This window comes from Zeus faber (genome assembly GCF_960531495.2).
Source record: "Zeus faber genome assembly, chromosome: 8".
Classification (NCBI taxonomy): Eukaryota; Metazoa; Chordata; class Actinopteri; order Zeiformes; family Zeidae; genus Zeus; species Zeus faber.
In genome coordinates, this window is record NC_137195.1 from 31,294,585 (window position 1) to 31,313,317 (window position 18,733).

Sequence of the window (18,733 nt, forward strand, 5' to 3'; positions counted from 1 at the left end):
TGATTTAAGCCTGAGACACAGAACATCCAGTCAAAACGAGTCCTGCTGCCACGAGTGAGTTCAAACCAGACTGATATCTGGCCATGCTAATGGCGTCAGGCTTTCGAGACATTTTTTTCCTTTTTTCTTCCTTTCTCTGTAGTTACTGATGCTGTGCTTCCTGGTCTAATCATCTGCTGACAGATATAATTGCTGGGTGGTTTTTATGGTAATCGTTGTTTACTTGTGACGTGTGAAATTGCAAGATTTCAGAACACCTTTTTCTCGTTATATTTGTTGCTGAAAGAACAAATAATGCATAGAATGAGTTTTTAATTGTCACATTTTTTTTCTTCACATGGGCTTTCTGAAATGTTTGCATTATCTCTCACTATTGCATTTTAAATCCGCCTTGAACATCAATAGAAGCGGCTTGTACTGTCAGTTTTTCACCAGTTGAGGATGCTGAGAGGCGAGTTCATCCTATTCTATAGGATAGAGTCCATCTTCATTCCTGACAGTAGTGGAACGTAATGAAGGACAAGTACTTTGGTGCTGTACTTAAGTACATTTTTCAAGTATCTGTACTTGCTGAAATACATTCAGTTCCTGAGACTGTCAGTGTTTACTCTACTACATTTATAAGTTTAACTTTAGATTTATAACACAGTCATGTTAAGTTAAAAACAAAAACCCAGAATTCACATTTATATTGGCATTTATTTGTAAATTACTATGACACGATCTGATGAAAAAAGCCTACAGGCAGTGGGGGGAAGTACTCATAGCTTTTACTTAAGTTAAAGTACAAATACGCACACACAAAATGACTGGTGAAAGTTAAGGTAGCATGTTAACATTTTAAAAGTAGACAAGTACTAGCCCTTAAATGTACTTAAAGTATTGAAAGTAATATTTTATAATATTATTGAAAGTAATATTTAGTCTGTAATGCGGCATAAAGTGCTCAGAATATCCTGATTTGTCTTGCTTTTGATGGATATGAATATAAATTCAGATTTAAAGAATGTACATGAATATACATCCATGTTTTCAAAACTAAATGTAAATATAAATCAGAATTTAAAAAAAAACCCAACACAGTACCACGACTGTTAGAAAAATTAAATAAAAAGGGGTAAAAAAGTAGATATTTGCTTTGAAAACGTAAATGTCGAAGGTCTTTCAAAAACTGAATATACTTAAGTAAAAATACTTGACAAATGTACTTTACTTGTACTTTGTAAATTTCCTCCACTGGGTACATAAGGCACTACATGCCGTATCATAGGCACCGTTATATCAGGGCAGTGGATATGAAACATGATTAAGTACTTAAAATATATACTTTTACTTTAGTAGAAATGCCAATGTGGTACTTTTTACTTATTTTACAAATTTTGTGTCAGGGTATTTGTACTTGATGTATGAAATGTTATGTCCTATTTGACATTCCTGTTGGAGGGGGATTGTCTAGCTGATGATGACGATGACAAGTGTCTTTGCACTGACCTCCCACGTCAGGATTGTAGTTCAGAACCAAACTTCAAAATTTCAAATGTGAAAACGAAGATCACATTTTAAAGTAAATCCATAATCAAAGCAGACAACTTCAAACCTTTAAATTATATCTTTATTCCGTACACGTGAATCACAAATGTTCCCTCCAAATCACAGTTAAGCTTGAGTGTTCTGTGTGGAAATTCCAAGACATGGACAAAGCTAGCTGGCCCAAGAACAACCCACCTTACCTAAGCCCCTTTTATAGGCCCATACAATTTAAGTATAAAAAGAATAATGTAAACAAATTAACAAAATCTTAATTGGAAAAAGCAGTAACTTGATGAAGACATGATGAAGGGGGTGGTTCTTAATGCTCTTATGTTGGGTCTGATTCTGTACACCTTGTAATTGATACAAAAAAACAAATGCAAAATTGCTAAAAACATCGAAATTAAGTAAAGAACCTTAAGCCAGCAACAGATTTAATGTGAGAATCCTGTTTGGTGTCTCAGGCGCTAGGTACAGACAAGAACTTCCTACCCTGTCAGATATGAGGAGCTGCCTTTCATGTTGCAAATCTACATTCATTGTAAGCACCGGATTGTTCATGCAAATACAATGCAGTCTAAGTGTTAAATCGCTTTTAGACCTCAAGCTAGTGCACTTGGCGGCAGTTGAGGAATTGCCCATCTCAAAACACATTGATAATCCGACACCTCCGTTCTTCCCACCAAAACAATGAGATCAGCATCCAACCCTTAAAAAAATAGCATCCCAACTCCCCCCTCTGCCTTTTGAAAACCCTGCAACCCTGGGAAATTCCAAACTTTAGCACACACCCCAACCAACCCACCGCACCCAGATTTCTACTGAATGAACATGGTGGGAGAGGCAGACGGGGAGGATCACCAGGTGCATCTCAATCCTGGGGCTCTTGAATGTCCTCACCGTCTCCCTTGCTTTCACAGGTCCACAGCTGAGGAAGAGGGGATGAGAAAAGACATTTGAATCTTAAAGGTCCAATAAATAAGGCAGAGCTAGTTCTGTCAGACAACTCTAAGGTGCCACATGCTTCCACGCCCTTATGGGCCGACCTATTTAAGCAGCCAATCCCTCTTGCCCTACCTGCTTTGCTGCCTACTTTGCTTGCTGTGCTCCCACCACCTCCACTGCATCCACCTGTTGGGTTCTACTCTTCCATCCAATGAGGGGGATTCAAGCTCATCACTCCAATATTTCTAGCTCATGAAGTGTGCCTATGTTTTCTGTACACCTCGCCAGGTGTGATGGGCAATAGAGCTTAGACGCCCAAACTCAAATGATGCTAAATAAAAAAAAAAGGTAATTTTAAATTAAATCAGAGTTGTCTGTCATAAGTAATATTTTATTCACCAGGTTAGGGTTTGGGTTAGGGTTAGGGATCTATCGGCGGATTCGCAAATGTTCAGCAATGCCAGTCAGTCCACTCTTACTCCAGTGGCTGTAGAACTCTCAAAAGAGGTGGTCCACACCGTTCTGTTTAGGAGGGAATGCACCTCTGTTTATAACCTGAACAGGTTTTATTTTAGTTTGCGCAAGCATCGACAAACATTCAACGACAAAACTAAGGCTAAGAAGCCTCGTGAAGGACAAGCAGTCATGTTTGTGATGCTGGTGTAGTTTCCTACGGCTTCCTTTAGTGGTCACTATTTGTTGCTAACTGACCAATGATAGTATTGCGGCTTAAAATCAAGGGAGGTGCCAAACAACACAAACTTAATCAAACAGTGAATAATCTTTTGTAATAATTTTTTGTAATCATTTTGTAATAATACTTAAGTTTACATAATCCAAAGAATACATTGGTGGGATGCCACAGGCCAGCCCCTTAAATAGCCCAATTGCCCTGTTCTCACATACATAGAAGGGGTTCTATGACCCCACAACAACTTGGGGAGTACAGTTTTGCATAATGCTGAAATGGGTTCTATTCCCTTTTAATGATAATTAAACCGTAAACAGTAGTCTGTTTTTTTGATGATTTGCTTTGATAATTTAACTAGTGGTCAACCGATATGGGTTTTTCAATGGCTGATGCCGATATTTAGAGAGCGGGGTGGCCAATGGCTGATATATAATTTCGATATCATCTTGTTGATTTTTTTTTGCATCTGCATTATCAATAATTTAATAATAAAAAATAAGGCACAAAATTGCTGAACTTAAATGATGAATGACCACTTATTTTCACCAGCTTTGCTCAGCGTTAATTAGTGAGACATTACTTTCTGTCAGTCTGTGAAGTTAAAGTGATCTGGTCTGAGGTCTGATCTGAGGAGCCTCCAGTAGGCTGTAGGTGTGATGGAGTTAAACTAAAGCGGGGTACACACGACAAGATAATAAAGCCAATTTTGGGCCTGATTCCCCCCCATCCGAAAATCGTGAGCAAAGTCCAGATCTTTTGCTGGTTCTAAAGATTATCTCGCCAGATTATCCTGTGGTATGTTACAATTGTGTTTGACTGTCCGTCCTGGCAGCACCGATCGTAAATTGCAAATATTAAACATGTTCAATATTTACAATCCAATATCCTGTATTGCAGGGGGAACCCCGGGGGCAGCCAAGAATGCGGCTTATGGATTGTCACATGGGAAAGGCCGATAGCCACTTGGGAACCAAGTTGCCTCAAAGCAGAAGTCATAAACACAACAGCAGCCATGGAGTCCATTGAAGAATTCCAATTTGCTGAGAAGATGCCAAAGCTGGCCCCACTAGCATTAACCATAGCAGAGGAAATGAGGGAAACTGGAAACTACAGCCCAGTCAAGCATTTAATATAGGTTCTATAAATTCTGCATAACCATCAGAGGCTGAGCTTTAGCACCTAGATGTCCATTGGGAGCATTCGCAGGTAAGGTTTCCATACCAACAAAGTCCCTTGTGAACCTCATATCAACAGCCCCTAGTACCTGTAACCACTGACAATTCGGAAAAACTTACTGTTAGATTGTCTCTCAGTAGCTGCATTATTAAAGTGCTGTCCTTGTGCGAGTCTTTGCTCATATTGTCAAGTGATTGTGAGGTGGCGTCATCTAATGCCTGCAGCAGCAGAAACATAGAAAAATGGTTAAAAAATATGGTGAAATATCTTCAACCCCCCCCTGCTTTGTTTTATTAAGTACATAAATAAAAATATAGTGAGTTTCTCCCCCCCCCGCCACATTTGTAGCATGAGTTTATTACATTGCTTTGAAACATCAACAAGATCTGTCACTTGAAGTCTGTTACGAGTTTAGCCATTCCGACAGGTGTGGTGTTGGGCCCTTACAGTTTTGGCCAGCTTACAGGCCTGTTCGGGAGAGTTGAGGATCTCGTAGTAGAAGACAGAGAAATTGAGGGCAAGGCCCAGGCGTATGGGGTGCAGGGGCTGCATATCCTTCTTGCATATGCCCATTGCCTCGTGGTATGCATCCTGGGAGTTGGTAATGATAGCTGTGGGAGAGGAGAAGACAGAGCTGTGTGACCTGCCCATGAACACACACACACACACACACACTATATATAATATATATATATATATATAAAATAAATAAAAATGCAAATAAATAAATAAACACAGACACACACACACACACACACACACACACACACACACACACACACACACAGTGGTACCTTGAGTTACGAGCGCACTAACATACAAGTTTTCCGAGTTACGAGCCGTCATTCCGTCGATTTTTTGTATTGATTTGCGAGCAAAAATTTGAGTTACGAGGAGCGAGCTTCAGGTGCCCCTGCTAGTTGGCGTGGCGAGCGAATGCGGCCAGCATCCCGCGTCTCACTCCTTCACTTCACGTGGTTACCTGAGCATGGAAGCATCGCTTTTGTTTTGTGCTCGCGTTTTGTGCTTTTTGTGTAGTTATTTTGCCAATTTTTTTTTTTTTCGAACCATGGGTCCGAAAAAAGTAAGTGCTGAGAAGAAGCGGATGATGTCCATTGACCGAAAGCGCAAAAAAATAGAAAAACATGAGCGAGGTGTGGGTGTGATGGAACTGGCGAGGCAGTACGAGCGTAGTACTTGTACGATATGTACCATACTGAAGCAGAAGGAGATGATAAAGGGTATTACGCCAGCCAAGGGCGTAAAAATTATGTCTAAGCTGCGGACCACTGTCCGTGAAAAGATGAAGAATCTGCTGTTGGTGTGGTTGACGAAGAAGCAGCTCGCAGGAGAAAGCGTGACGGAGGGTATCATCTGCGCAAAGGCAAAAATTATATACACATTCTTATTTTATTGTGTTTTATTATGTTTTTATACAATATTTGTTATTTATAAATACATTTTTCTTATTTTAAAACACGTAACAAAAAAAAATTGGGGTGTTTTTTTGGGGCTGGAACGGATTAATGGCATTTCAATTAATTTCAATGGGGAAAATTGATTTGCTATAAAAGCAGATTGAATTACGAGCTCTGTCATGGAACGATTTAAATTCGTAAGTCAAAGTACCACTGTATATTATATATATATATATATATATATATATATATATATAAATAATACACACACATATACTATACACCACTGACTCCCAAACAAAAAAGCTTTATTTAGATTGCATGACAAACTTTATTGAGATTCCTGAGGTGCATTGATACCCTTGGTATATAGAATTTTGCGTTGACCATCCATTACACAGATTTTGACATGCTACTTGCCCTCCACATCTCCTCCTGGGTAAGATTCAATTCTGTGCACTGCACATTCTGCAGCAGCTTGTTTGACTGTGTTGTTTTGCTTGACTGACCTGTATGCCTACTTTGTATATACAGTTTCCATTTTCCAGTCGAGCGATTTCATATTGGAGAGGAGTGAGGGTCACACATGCATAACAACCGCTCTGCTTGTAGGCCAACACGCTTAAGTGGGATACACACTACAAGATAATAAAGCCAATTTTGGGCCTTCCGACCATCGTGAGCAAAATGACAATTTTTTTTGATGGTTCTAAAGATTATCGTGCCAGATTATCCTGTGGTGTGTTTGGGGTCTCTCACATTTTCAAAAAATCTTATAGTGTGAGACAGGCTGTCTGGCTGCCAAAGGACTAAACGAAACACTGTTTGAACACCAGCAAGGGCTTTACTATATATGAAGATGGTCTGGTATTCATTTTGGATGCGTTCCCTGGATGGGTATGAGCTGTAATGCCTTGTTACATACTGTAAGACTCCAGACCTTTTTTGTAGAAACAGGTTTTAAGTTAACTGGTAGGTCCGCATTAGTGATGATTGAAGGTCGTAGATCAAAGATAATATTTTAAATTGAATCTACCACAGCAAAGAGTTTTCTTAAACCAAAACTGATGTGTAAAATCTGCCGCGAAGAAAATAGTGTTCTATAAAAAAACATAAAAAAAATAGTGTTCTATATTTTTCACACGCACGCGCACACGCGCGCACACACACACAGTTGTAAAGAACTTATCACAGGGTTTACAGTTCCTCTCCTCCCCCGCAGCCACCTCAGCCAGGTAGCGGTTGTAATCTCCTTTCATTTTCAGGTAGAACACTTTGCTCTCTGCCTCAGTCGTGCCAGGGATTAGAAACTTCTCCAAAAGACCCTGGAGAAGGGAAACATTCAGACAAGGACGTGACTCTTATGAGTAAAGTCTGCTTCAAGTTCTGTGTCAAACAGTCGGCATAGGTATGCCGGTGCTTGTATTTCTGGTTTTGCGTTGGTGATTACGCATGTAGACCGCCGAAACGCGAGATGGCATTGTTGGGTCTATTTTAGCATGGACATAAAAAAACCGGATTGGGGATATTTCATGCAATGAATTGAGCGTCATTTGTTGGTATTTTTAATTAGAAGATGATCTGTCATATAAATTGACATATTTTCAATAGTCCGCAGCCAGCCTCTCTTTTATCTGCTCCATTTTTTTTCACTGTCGGCAGAAATTAACCAGAAACACGTAACGGGAAAAAGTGGACCAGTCACAGTGCTTGCGGCCTTAAGCTGCCCCGACGTGTAGTTACATTTCTGGAGAGGTGCACATGAGCTACGGAGGCGGCCTCTGCTGTCTAGGCCCGTACTTACGGCAGCTATTTGATGCACAACTATAAAGCAACCTTAAGAGCTTTGCATTGGTGGGTATCTGGTATGGGAATCTGGTATGATGCGTGTCATGATACAATATATCCCAATATAATGCAATACTATAGAGACAGTGCTGTATTGCGGTGCTTATGCTTTTGGGTTGTTCTCATGAAACCACCTACTTGACAGTTATTAATTTCAATATCAAAAGTACGCAATGCTTACAATATGGGCCACTTGTTTTTAACTATTATATGATTTTTGTGCTTTTTCTGTGCTTTTCTTATCAAGAAATCCATGACCACATCGTATCCCGACAAAAGGGTGGGTGTTATGGTAATGTATGCACTTAAGGTTAGCTTAACGTAAAATGGCAGAACAAACAATGACAGTGCAAAAATGTATACTCCAATCACTACATTCTTTCACTTTTCTTTCTGTTCCATGTCTAAAATTAATATTTCTTTCAAAAATATGACAGAATTGCAAAGGAATGTACAGTGATGATTGAGTATACATTTTTGCACTGTCATTGTGTGTTTCGCCATTTTACGCTAAGCTAAGCTAAGCTAAAGTGGATTCATTACCATAACACCCATCTTTAATTATCCGCATGCATTACGGTAATACATTTTTTGCTTAAAAAAAGCACAGAAACAAACCCACTAAAATACAACCGTTAACTGCCCAATATAGAAGGTATTGTGTACTTTAATATTTAAATGAGTTATTTCACATTCTCCGCATATCAGTTAATTTCGGACATGTTTTATGGTGGTTTCATGAGAATGACCCTTTTGGTTGTGTAAAGGTATGTGTGACACAAAAAAAATTATACAAATAATACATTATTTCTTAAAGAAAGAATTGACGCTCTGGTACATGAAAAAAAAGTAGGGTAATGTTTCTCAACTCTGGTCATAACAAAATGCAAATTAAACAATGCCTATAAATATATAATATATATTACATGATATTATATAAAGCCAGAAACAAAATTACAGTAATGTGTCCAATAAAAGGAGGAATGCAGCAAATGTAGTCTCATAAAAAAGCATGTCTCACCTGAATGGAACAATGAACAACAATGGAAGAATATTATATGTCAACTTTTCTCTAAAAGCTCATGCTCAATTTTTCACTAGCTTACCAGTATTACGTGAATGTTCTGAGTGGACCAATTGTATACTTTGCATTACCACAGAGTAAATGAAATGCCTAGCCTGCTTAAAGGCAGTGGCCCTATTCTGAGGCACTGGCCTTGGGTTATGGGAGAAAGTGAGGAGAGAGAAAGAGAGAGCGAGAAAGAGACTTAGGCTGAATGTGTACCACATCGAGAGGACACTGAAAGAGACAGACGGAGGGAAAGAAAGATGACAACAAAGCCAATAAAAGGGACCTTAAGAAGAAAGCAGAAAATAGCAGGTGCGAATTGGTGACTCTAAAGTGGGGTACACTTGTACCCGATTTCCCTCTTCCAACAATCCTGAGCAAAGTACAGATTTTTTGATGGTTGTAATGTTTATTGTACCAGATTATCCTGTGATGTGAGGCATGTTCCGAGTGTTTTTTACTTCCCCGGAAGTCCGTCCTGGCGGCGCTGATCACAAATCCAACTATTAAACATGCTAATATTTGGGATCTGAGGCTGTGGATTGTAATGTGGGAAAGACTGATAGCCGATTGGGAGCCAAGCTGGCTGAAATGGAAGCAGTCATAAACACAACAGCAGCCATGCCGGCCATGCGAACGCTGCAAAATGTAAAGTAACATTTGGATTTACTGTCAAAAATAGTGCATAAAATAGTTTCGCTAGTTGTAGCCTGTCGTCCGCAATGTTTGCTTACTCCAAAGTCATGTTTGATCGCGAAAGATTTCCGGTTTTAAGAGTTGGGAGGAGTAATGTTGCGTAGCCACGTGTCAAATATCGTGTGGCTTTGCGAGATGAGGACTCTGATTGTTGGGTGAATTTAATCAGTTAGTGTGTTGTGTGCTTTTTGGACAAATCGTTGCTCTCCACACACTATAGGAACAAAACAGTTAATTTTATCATGATATGTCCTTATGTGTGGAGTCTCTCACATTTACAACATCTATTAAGGTTTGAATAATCTTCTAGTGTGGGTCAAGCATTAGTTATGTGCCATGTGTATGACCATGCAAATTGGTCATATCCCTGTGCTTTTTATGAGAGCTGCTTATAAAGGTAGCTCAAGATTGCCATGTGCCATGCTATAACACACCTCCACAATGAAACTTCATATTGAAAGGCAAATTGTCATTGAACAATGTTAGTTGCACTCAAAAGTTTTATAAAAAAAAATCTGAATGGGATGGAATACTTTTAGAAATAGACCTGTTCTCCAACGTGCTAAACTCCTGAAAATTCCTCTTCAATATTTCTATCAGGAAAGTCTAGCTCCAGCCCTTTGCGTGTCAGAACCGTTTCTCCGAACCCCTAAACGGGAGTCCTCTCTCATCTCTGTCTCATCCTGTGCCGCAAAAATCCTTTTTACCCCCCCCCCTCTCTCCATGAGGCTGTGCTACGGGTAGAAGTCAGTGGCCCAGACTGCTGGTGGCTCAGCTGCTGTCATTATGGTACCCAGTGATTCATCAGGCCAAATAATGCATAGACAGGTGGGGCAGAACACTAGAAAAAAGCCTGAAACCCTGTAGAAAGGTTTTTTTTAATTAACTGTTGGCATCTTCAGCCCATCTGAAGTCAGATTACCTCGTTCAGCCGACAGACCTACTGTTGAACTACACTGAATCTTGATTCTATACATTTTTAAAGTGAGGTTGAGATGTTTTGTCTGTGTCTAATGGTTTTCATACAGCTTCTGGATAACTGGGTGTAATTTAGTGTTGGATGATGACCTCACCAGCACATCCTTGCACGTGTCTTTCAACTCGCCCTCAATCTTTTCTCTGTAGGCCTTGGCCAGCTTGGTGTTGCTGCCCTCCATCGAGTTTTCGATGCCGGACACTACCCGCCACGCGGACCGATGAGCTCCCACCTTGTTCTTGTAGGCCACAGACAGCAGGTTGCGCTCATCTGTGCTGAGCTCGGTGTATTTTTCGGTCAAAGTCTTCATTTCAGAGGCCATGTCGTCATAGCGCTCTGCCTGCTCAGCCAGTTTGGCCTTCTGCACAATCTCACTCTTTTCCATCTGGGATGGCTGAATGGAGGCTGGGGAGGGAAGAGCAGGAAGAGTGTCTTCAACGGCTTTACATGATCATCAGTTGCCACCGTTTATCACCGATGCCGAAAAAGTAAATGGGGTAAACACAGTTTGTGGCTTTTTCCAGGGAAAAAAGTGTCTGGACCAGCTGTGAGCAGCAAGTCGGGCTCAGTTTAAATGTCATCCCACATGTCTATCCAGGTGCTTTATTAGGGTTATATTTTTGAATAAAGAAGGCTCGTCACAGTGTTTGGTGTTACCAGTGGCGTCCAGTCCTCACATACAAATCCCTTCACGCACTCGCCCCCCAATACTTGTCCGACCTCCTCCACCAGCACACTCCATCCTGGAACTTGTGGTCCTCTGACATGGGTCTGCTGTCCGTCCCCCGTACCAGATTACGAACTTTTGGGGATAAAGCTTTCAACGTGGCAGCCCCCACCCTCTGGGACTCTCTCCCTCCCATAATCCGTAATGCCCCAAAACTGGACACTTTCAAAACAACCCTTAAGACCCACCTTTTCACCGTGGCCTTTCCCCATTAGTTAGTTACTTTAGCTATTCCTTTGTTTTTGTTTTGTTCCTCTCTCCCTTAATCTGTACCCCCCCTTGCCCGACCCTCTCCTGTAAAGCGACCTTGGGTTTTTTGAAAGGCGCTATACAAATTTAAGTTAGTTAGAGTCAACCCCAGTATTAGTCTCCACGACGTTATTTATGTTGCTTTCAGCATACTAGAAATAATTAATAATACTAATATAATACTACCAATGATGCCAAAGGTATTCAATTAAGAAAATAAATGATATTATCTAATGTTAAGCCAGTGTTTGACACTGTTGTTTACACATTTCAATAAATGTGGTTCAAACTTTGTTTCCCCATAAAATGAGAAACTTCAGCACTGGCTGTACTTCAGGTGAAAGTCAAGTCAAAAGATGGAAGAGCTACCATCAGTAGAAAGCTCTCTTTAGCTCTCTTTATTGATTAAGTCGAAAAAGGTTTGGGGAACTGTTATTAGAAAATAATGTTGCCATAGATACGATAAGTGCTTGAGTCCCGGGAAATAAGATATGGATGGGTCATGTCCCAAATTTTTCCAATTTCAGAAATTCTGTACAATTACAAAGTCTACTTAATATGTTTGTATGTTTTGTTTTCCAAAGAGACTTCCAGTAGAATAGGCCATTTAAGTGGGTGATTTGCATTTTTTTCCGAGTTTTGCAGAGTGACAAGAGAGCAGACTTACTCAGATACAGTGGGGCAAAAAAGTATTTAGTCAGCCACCAATTGTGCAAGTTCTCCCACTTAAAAAGATGAGAGAGGCCTGTTATTTTCATCATAGGTATACCTCAACTATGAGAGACAAAATGAGAAAAGTCTGATTTTTAAAGAATTTATTTGCAAATTATGGTGGAAAATAAGTATTTGGTCAATAACAAAAGTTCATCTCAATACTTTGTTATAAACCCTTTGTTTGGTGGCATGGTGGCGCAGTGCATTGCACTGCTGCCTCACAGCAAGAAGGTCCTGGGTTCGATTCCCGCCTTGGGCGCTGTTGGCACGGTGCTCCGGCGGGTTATCTCCCAGATAGGAGCCTTTCTGTGTGGTGTTTGCATGTTCTCCCCGTGCTCACATGGGGTTTCCTCCACCTCACGTCAGTAAGGACCCCCACCAAAAACATGCACCCATCATTGTCTGACCAGCAATGGACAATTATCACCTGGTCCCCGGGCGCGTCCACGTATGCTGCCCACTGCTCCTGGCTGTGCCCCCGGAGGAAGAACAAGCCAGGATGGGTCAAAAGCAGAGAATCCATTTCACCGGCCACCATCAAAGCATGTGCATGTGTGTGTGTGTGTGCAAGCATGTGTTGTAGTGTGGTGTGTTGTGTGACTAATAAAGACTGTTTCTTTCTTCTTGTTTGCAATGACAGAGGTCAAATGTTTTCTGTAAGTCCTCACAAGGTTTTCACACACTGTTACTGGTATTTTTGCCCATTCCTCCATGCAGATCTCCTCTAGAGCAGTGATTTTTTGGGGCTGTCGCTGGGCAACACGGACTTCCAACTTCCTCCAAAGATTTTCTATGGGTTTGAGATCTGGAGACTGGCTAGGCCACTCCAGGACCTTGAAATGCTTCTTACGAAGCCACTCCTTCGTTGCCTGGGCAGTGTGTTTGGGATTATTGTCATGCTGAAAGACCCAGCCACGTTTTATCTTCAATGCCCTTGCTGATGGGATGAGGTTTTCACTCAAAATCTTACGATACATGGTCCCATTCATTCTTTCCTTTACACGGATCAGTCGTCCTGGTCCCTTTGCAGAGAAACAGCCCCAAAGCATGATGTTTCCACCCCCATGCTTCACAGTAGGTATGGTGTTCTTTGGATGCAACTCAGCTTTCTTTCTTCTCCAAACACGACAAGTTGAGTTTTTACCAAAAAGTTATATTTTGGTTTCATTTGACCGTATGACATTCTCCCAATCCTCTTCTGGATCATCCAAATGCTCTTTAGCAAACTTCAGACGGGCCTGGACATGTACTGGCTTAAGCAGGGGGACACGTCTGGCACTGCAGGATTTGAGTCCCTGGCAGCGTAGTGTGTTACTGATGGTAGCCTTTGTTACTTTGGTCCCAGCTCTCTGCAGGTCATTCACTAGGTTCCTCCCGTGTGGTTCTGGGATGTTTACTCACCGTTCTTGTGATCTTTTTGACGCCACGGGGTGAGATGTTGCGTGGAGCCCCAGATCGAGGGAGAATACGAGTGGTCTTGTATGTCTTCCATTTTCTAATAATTGCTCTCACAGTTGATTTCTTCACAACAAGCTGCTTACCTATTGCAGATTCAGTCTTCCCAGCCTGGTGCAGGTCTACAATTTTGTTTCTGGTGTCCTTTGACAGCTCTTTGGTCTTGGCCATAGTGGAGTTTGGTGTGTGACTGTTTGAGGTTGTGGACAGGTGTCTTTTATACTGATAACGAGTTCAAACAGGTGCCATTAATACAGGTAATGAGTGGAGGACAGAGGAGCCTCTTAAAGAAAAAGTTACAGGTCTGTGAAAGCCAGAAATCCTGCTTGTTTGTAGGTGACCAAATACTTATTTTACCGAGGAATTTACCAATTAATTCATTAAAAATCCTACAATGTGATTTCCTGGATTCTTTCCCCCCATTCTGTCTCTCATAGTCGAAGTGTACCTATGATGAAAATAACAGGCCTCTCTCATCTTTTTAAGTGGGAGAACTTGCACAATTGGTGGCTGACTAAATACTTTTTTGCCCCACTGTATCACTTTAATAAAAAATAATGGGTCAAGATGATGGGCTGAATTGCAGCTTACATCAACATTCAGGGGGTGCTAGATCGCCAGCGGTCCAATATGCAGCCGAGAGGCTGTGGGCCATCTGAGCGTGGGGGCAGACCTCATGTCAGGAGGAGGACCCCACAAGGCAGAGTGGCGCCTCCACGCAGATATAGTGCTCCGGCTTTGGAGACTATTCGGGACAACGCAGGTGGACCTGTTTGTGTTGAGAAAGACTGTTCAGTGTCCCCTGTGGTTCTCCCTCCATGGGAGGGACGAAACCCCTCTGGAGGTGGATGCGTGGAGGCACCACCAACCTTCCCTCCAACCATTAGTAGTGGCAGATCCCCATGCGCCGCGAAACGCTGTTGCAGGCCAGGGGCTCGGTGACCTCGTTACCGGTCCTAGGACATCTCTATTGGCCTGGCGCCTGAACAGCGCAAGCTTGAACAGTGTGGACTTTCACAGGCTGTGATCTCCATCATCGTGGGCTCTCACGCAGTCCACTTCTTGGCTCTACGCAGCCAAGGTATGTCGACTCCCTGCGCTACATTCCTATATTGGAATGTGTGCAGTCTCTCAGGGATGAGCAGCGCGTGGAGTCCACCATCCTGGTGTACTGGGTGGAGATTTCAGCTTGTCATGAGGGTTTCGCTAATGGGCCGGTGTTTGGTCACCCAGTTGTGAAGCTTTTTCTAATGGTGCTGCGACGCGCACATCCTGTGACGCGAGCGTTCACCCCTCAGTGGGCGTGCGATGTGGACCACAAAGCTCCAATTTTGTTGTCAGGACAACTGTTTGTGTGCTATGTAGTGGCTGCGCTGGGCCAGCCGCTCTCAGCACAGCGCCTATTTCATTTGCTATGCGATTGTATCGCGATGGCTTATGAGTCAGCGGGTTGGGCTATACCGACAGCTCTCCGTGCCCACTCTCCTCAAGGTGCGGCAGCTTCGACTGCCCTTTTTAGGGGAGTCAGGGTTCAGGACATTTGTATAGCAGCGTCCTGGTTATTGTTGTTGTCGCCATTTGTCCGTTTTTACCTGTGCGATGCTTCTGCAGGGTCTCTTTCCCAGTCAGTGCTCGGCGTTGCGGATTTTCTGTAGTGTTGCCTGTGTGTAAGTGACACTTTCTCTGTGTATACGTGTGTATACATGTGTGTTGTTAGTTCCTTCCATTGGCCCATCAGTGGGGCACGATGGCCAGGGTTGCGGTGTGTGCATGCGTGTTCACTGTCGGCTTTGGCTGCTTCAGCCTTCACCCTGGATTGTGACGCACTTGAGCCGTGCTCGGGTCCAGTGGGGAGTATAGTATGGGGGGTCTCCGGTCCTGGTACAACAATAGGAGTGTAGCCCCTAAGAGGCGGAGCCTCCTGACAGAACGAGAGTTACTATAACTTTGTAACTACAGCGACTCTACAGTGACGTAATGACTTGGCTCTCAGGCCTGTTTTTCCTGTGAAAAAGGCAAACCGGTTCTTAGAAGGTTTGCAGGTTGAACCAACTGCGAAACGACTGCGAAACAACACTAGCACCAACCCAGAACCAGCACTCGGTTTTTGTTGGTGGAAAAGGGGTAAATGCCAACATGATGGCAGAGGAAGCACTGGCGATGCCAGCCAAGCGCCGGGCACGCGGCGTGACCTCCAACGTCACACACACGCATGTGAGAGGAGGAAGACACCTGCGTGGCGAGTGGAGCGCCAGGCATGTGACCTTCAATGTGACATATGCACACGAGGAGAACATCCCTGTGCAGCAAGTGGGGTGTTTGGCAGTCCACATACAGTACAAGAGACTAAATCAATGACTGGAGAAACCTGATCTCGTTAGCACCATTACATTTGGTGCTTTTTTCGTGCATTTTTTTGGTGCTGAAGTTGTCCTTACATTTTGTCAAACTGCCATTTTGAACGGGCATGCACTGGAAGGAATCTGTCTGTCTACTTCACAATTGGCGGGTGTATTGTAGGGGACCCAAGGACGTGTAGTGTCGTCACGTGTATAATATTAATAAACAGCGAGCGGGGGCGGGGCTTCAGGGTTCTGCGACTGAGTCACCTGAACCTCTTTCTCAGTGTGCCAAAAACCCGGTAACACCTGCTAACATCTGGCATCGGTCATTAGTGGGAAAGGTAACACCTAGGTTTCAGCCCCGGGACAAATGACCCTGCAATGGGCACTGTTTTTTATCGGCTCCAGCTCCGATGTCAACAGGACACCTGGGCCGACCCTCAGGTGTCCCGCGTCTCTTTAGACGGATACACTTTGAAGTTACGGACGTTAGCGAGTTAATTCCCAGGAATATCCGCGTATCGTTCCATAATTTATTATACCATTTAGAATCCAAAATCAAAATCATAAGTTAAGGACTTTTTTCCCGCATGGGGGGGACTGTGAAATGTTTTGAGTGTGGGGACCACAGCGTAGAACCTCCACGCTCCCTGCCGACACTGAGCCACTCCAGCACCGCCACGCTGAAGTATGAACGATCCGATTCTTTTGAACGGCTCTTTTGTAGGAACGAAGAGGACCCAGTCTTGCTGGGTGATGCCAAGTTTAAAAGTTTAATGTGGTTTGTTTAAGTTGCTGTCTCTACTGTTATCCCCAATCACACTCTAACCATGACATGCCCCTTTTACGGCGTGGCGTGTTCGTGACGTCGAACGTGACACACCAGAAACAAAACAAAAAACAAAACAACAGCATGTCTCCTTGCAATGGGAAAGGCATCAATTGCCTATTTTTGGCGGGTTTACCTGCGTTTAAAAAAAACTGGGCATACCCGCTAATTTTGGTGTACAAACGGTAAAAGTGGTCCCTCCCCGGCGCATGACTATCTGGCAGTTTCATCTTCCATTGAACACCCATGGAACACAGGACTGAATCATTGACATTTTGTTTTGTTTGCTGTTACAATAAAATGTCTTAAGAAGGCCTTAAATTTCGAACAGGCATGTACTAATCTAATAAATAAGTACTTGTACCTAATGTATTTTGTCAAGGACTGTAAAACTAAAATAGTTATGAGTAACTATTGGAATAGCAACTAGTAACTAAAATATAAGTACAAGTAACGTTTAAAAGGTGACTAGTTGGTGCTATGGATTGAATGTTAAAACGGCTTGCCATACCTACGACGACAGACGTAATTAAGTGAGTAGCGCACCGCGCACACACACACACACACACACACACACAGGTCTGACAGTTCTACATTTGACGAGAAGTTGTGCGTTTTATTTTCACTCGCTTCACATCTGGGGCAAACGTAAACAACGAGATGAGTTTATTTCGGAAAAAAAGATAACGACACGTGCTGGGATGTTGGAATAAATAAATAGATAAAAAAAATAAGCGATTCGAACATATTTAAGTAATAGTGTAGCGCTGATTTGTAAACGCAGATCTAACACAAAATGTCTTACCTGAGTACGGGGAGAAATGAGGTGATCACGGGTCTTGCGCAGACTTCAGGCTGGATGCTCCGAAGGCAACGTCAAAATGTGCGTCTCTCCAATCACGACAACCTAAAGCGAGGGAGGAGTCACACGTCAAGCGTTCCCAAAGCAACGGAGGGGGCCAACACTCTGGGTGTTGTAGTTCCACAGGCGGTGGAGTTCCACCAGGAGCGATTTCGTGTGCAGTTTTGTAAGCACTTTGCTACACCTGTGAAGAAAATCACCGTTCTGTCAAAATATGATCCGTGTTCTACATTTGCTATACCGGAAATACGCAGTCAATGAAGATTTGACCCCTGATCACACCATATTTAAACCCAGATATTCATGCAGTGCTGATGACATGTTTGCAACAAGGGCAGCTGTGGTTACACTTGAGTTCCACGCTTGGTAATCCCTCTATCTGCGATATAGTCAAAGCCAGTTCTCTTTATTTTTGGCCTCAAAGTATAGTCACCCATTAACCTCTTCGAAAAATAGTGCTCATTTTCTTGTCAGCGCAAAAGAGGGGCTTCAAACCTCCCTGCTGAACAATTGCCGAAATGTAATTTCACAGACAAAATCGAATGCTAAGCAAGCGTTCAGTTGAGATGGCCAGAGTGCTGTAGACGCAGATCATAAAATAAGTAGAACATGAGACACCTTTAATAGAAACTGCTATTTCTGCAGTCTGGTTGGTGGGGGGGGGTGGTGAAGCTATTTTTGCCTCGTCACATGTCTTGCCCTCGGGAAAATATTACAAGACAGTAACCTATTTAAGTCTAGATCAAATTATATTGTGCCATGGCAATGGCGACACAGATTCTGCTAACCTTAAGTTTGCATGATGCAATCATTAAAATCATCAAAATAAAGGTGGGAATTACACTTAGTCGAGGTGTGGCTGCGGTGACAAGTCGGAGGGTTGTATGACCGGTTAGGGAGTTTTTCATCAACTATGACCAACCACACCCTTGGTGACATGAACACACACGCAGGTACACACATGAATTGTAACTATCATGATTTCCTATGCAACCTATTAAAATCACTTTCTAAACCAGCATGTTTTCCAAGACATTCACGCTCACTTTTCGCACAATTAGTCTCTAAATAGCGACAACGTATATATATTTAACTAGTGTCTTTGCATGATCTAATATTTGGTTAGAATAACCCAGAGATTCCCAAGTTATCTGAAACAAGATGTTAAAAAATCTCTGACACTCCCTTAGAATGTCAACCTAAAAA

General features: G+C 42.6%; 1 protein-coding gene across 1 annotated transcript; it reads right to left on the minus strand.

Annotated features, from left to right (window-relative positions):
* Nucleotides 1-1,596: 1,596 nt before the first annotated feature.
* Nucleotides 1,597-17,537, minus strand: LOC307233881 (14-3-3 protein zeta-like). Its single transcript, XM_080005339.1, has 6 exons — nt 17,471-17,537; nt 10,447-10,754; nt 6,962-7,085; nt 4,790-4,953; nt 4,462-4,560; nt 1,597-2,458 (listed from the first exon to the last, which is right to left on the minus strand). The coding sequence occupies exons 2-6, from the start codon at nt 10,732-10,734 to the stop codon at nt 2,402-2,404; spliced, it is 732 nt and encodes a 243-aa protein (XP_079861465.1). The 5' UTR covers nt 10,735-10,754; nt 17,471-17,537; the 3' UTR covers nt 1,597-2,401.
* Between the last annotated feature and the right edge of the window lie 1,196 nt (nt 17,538-18,733).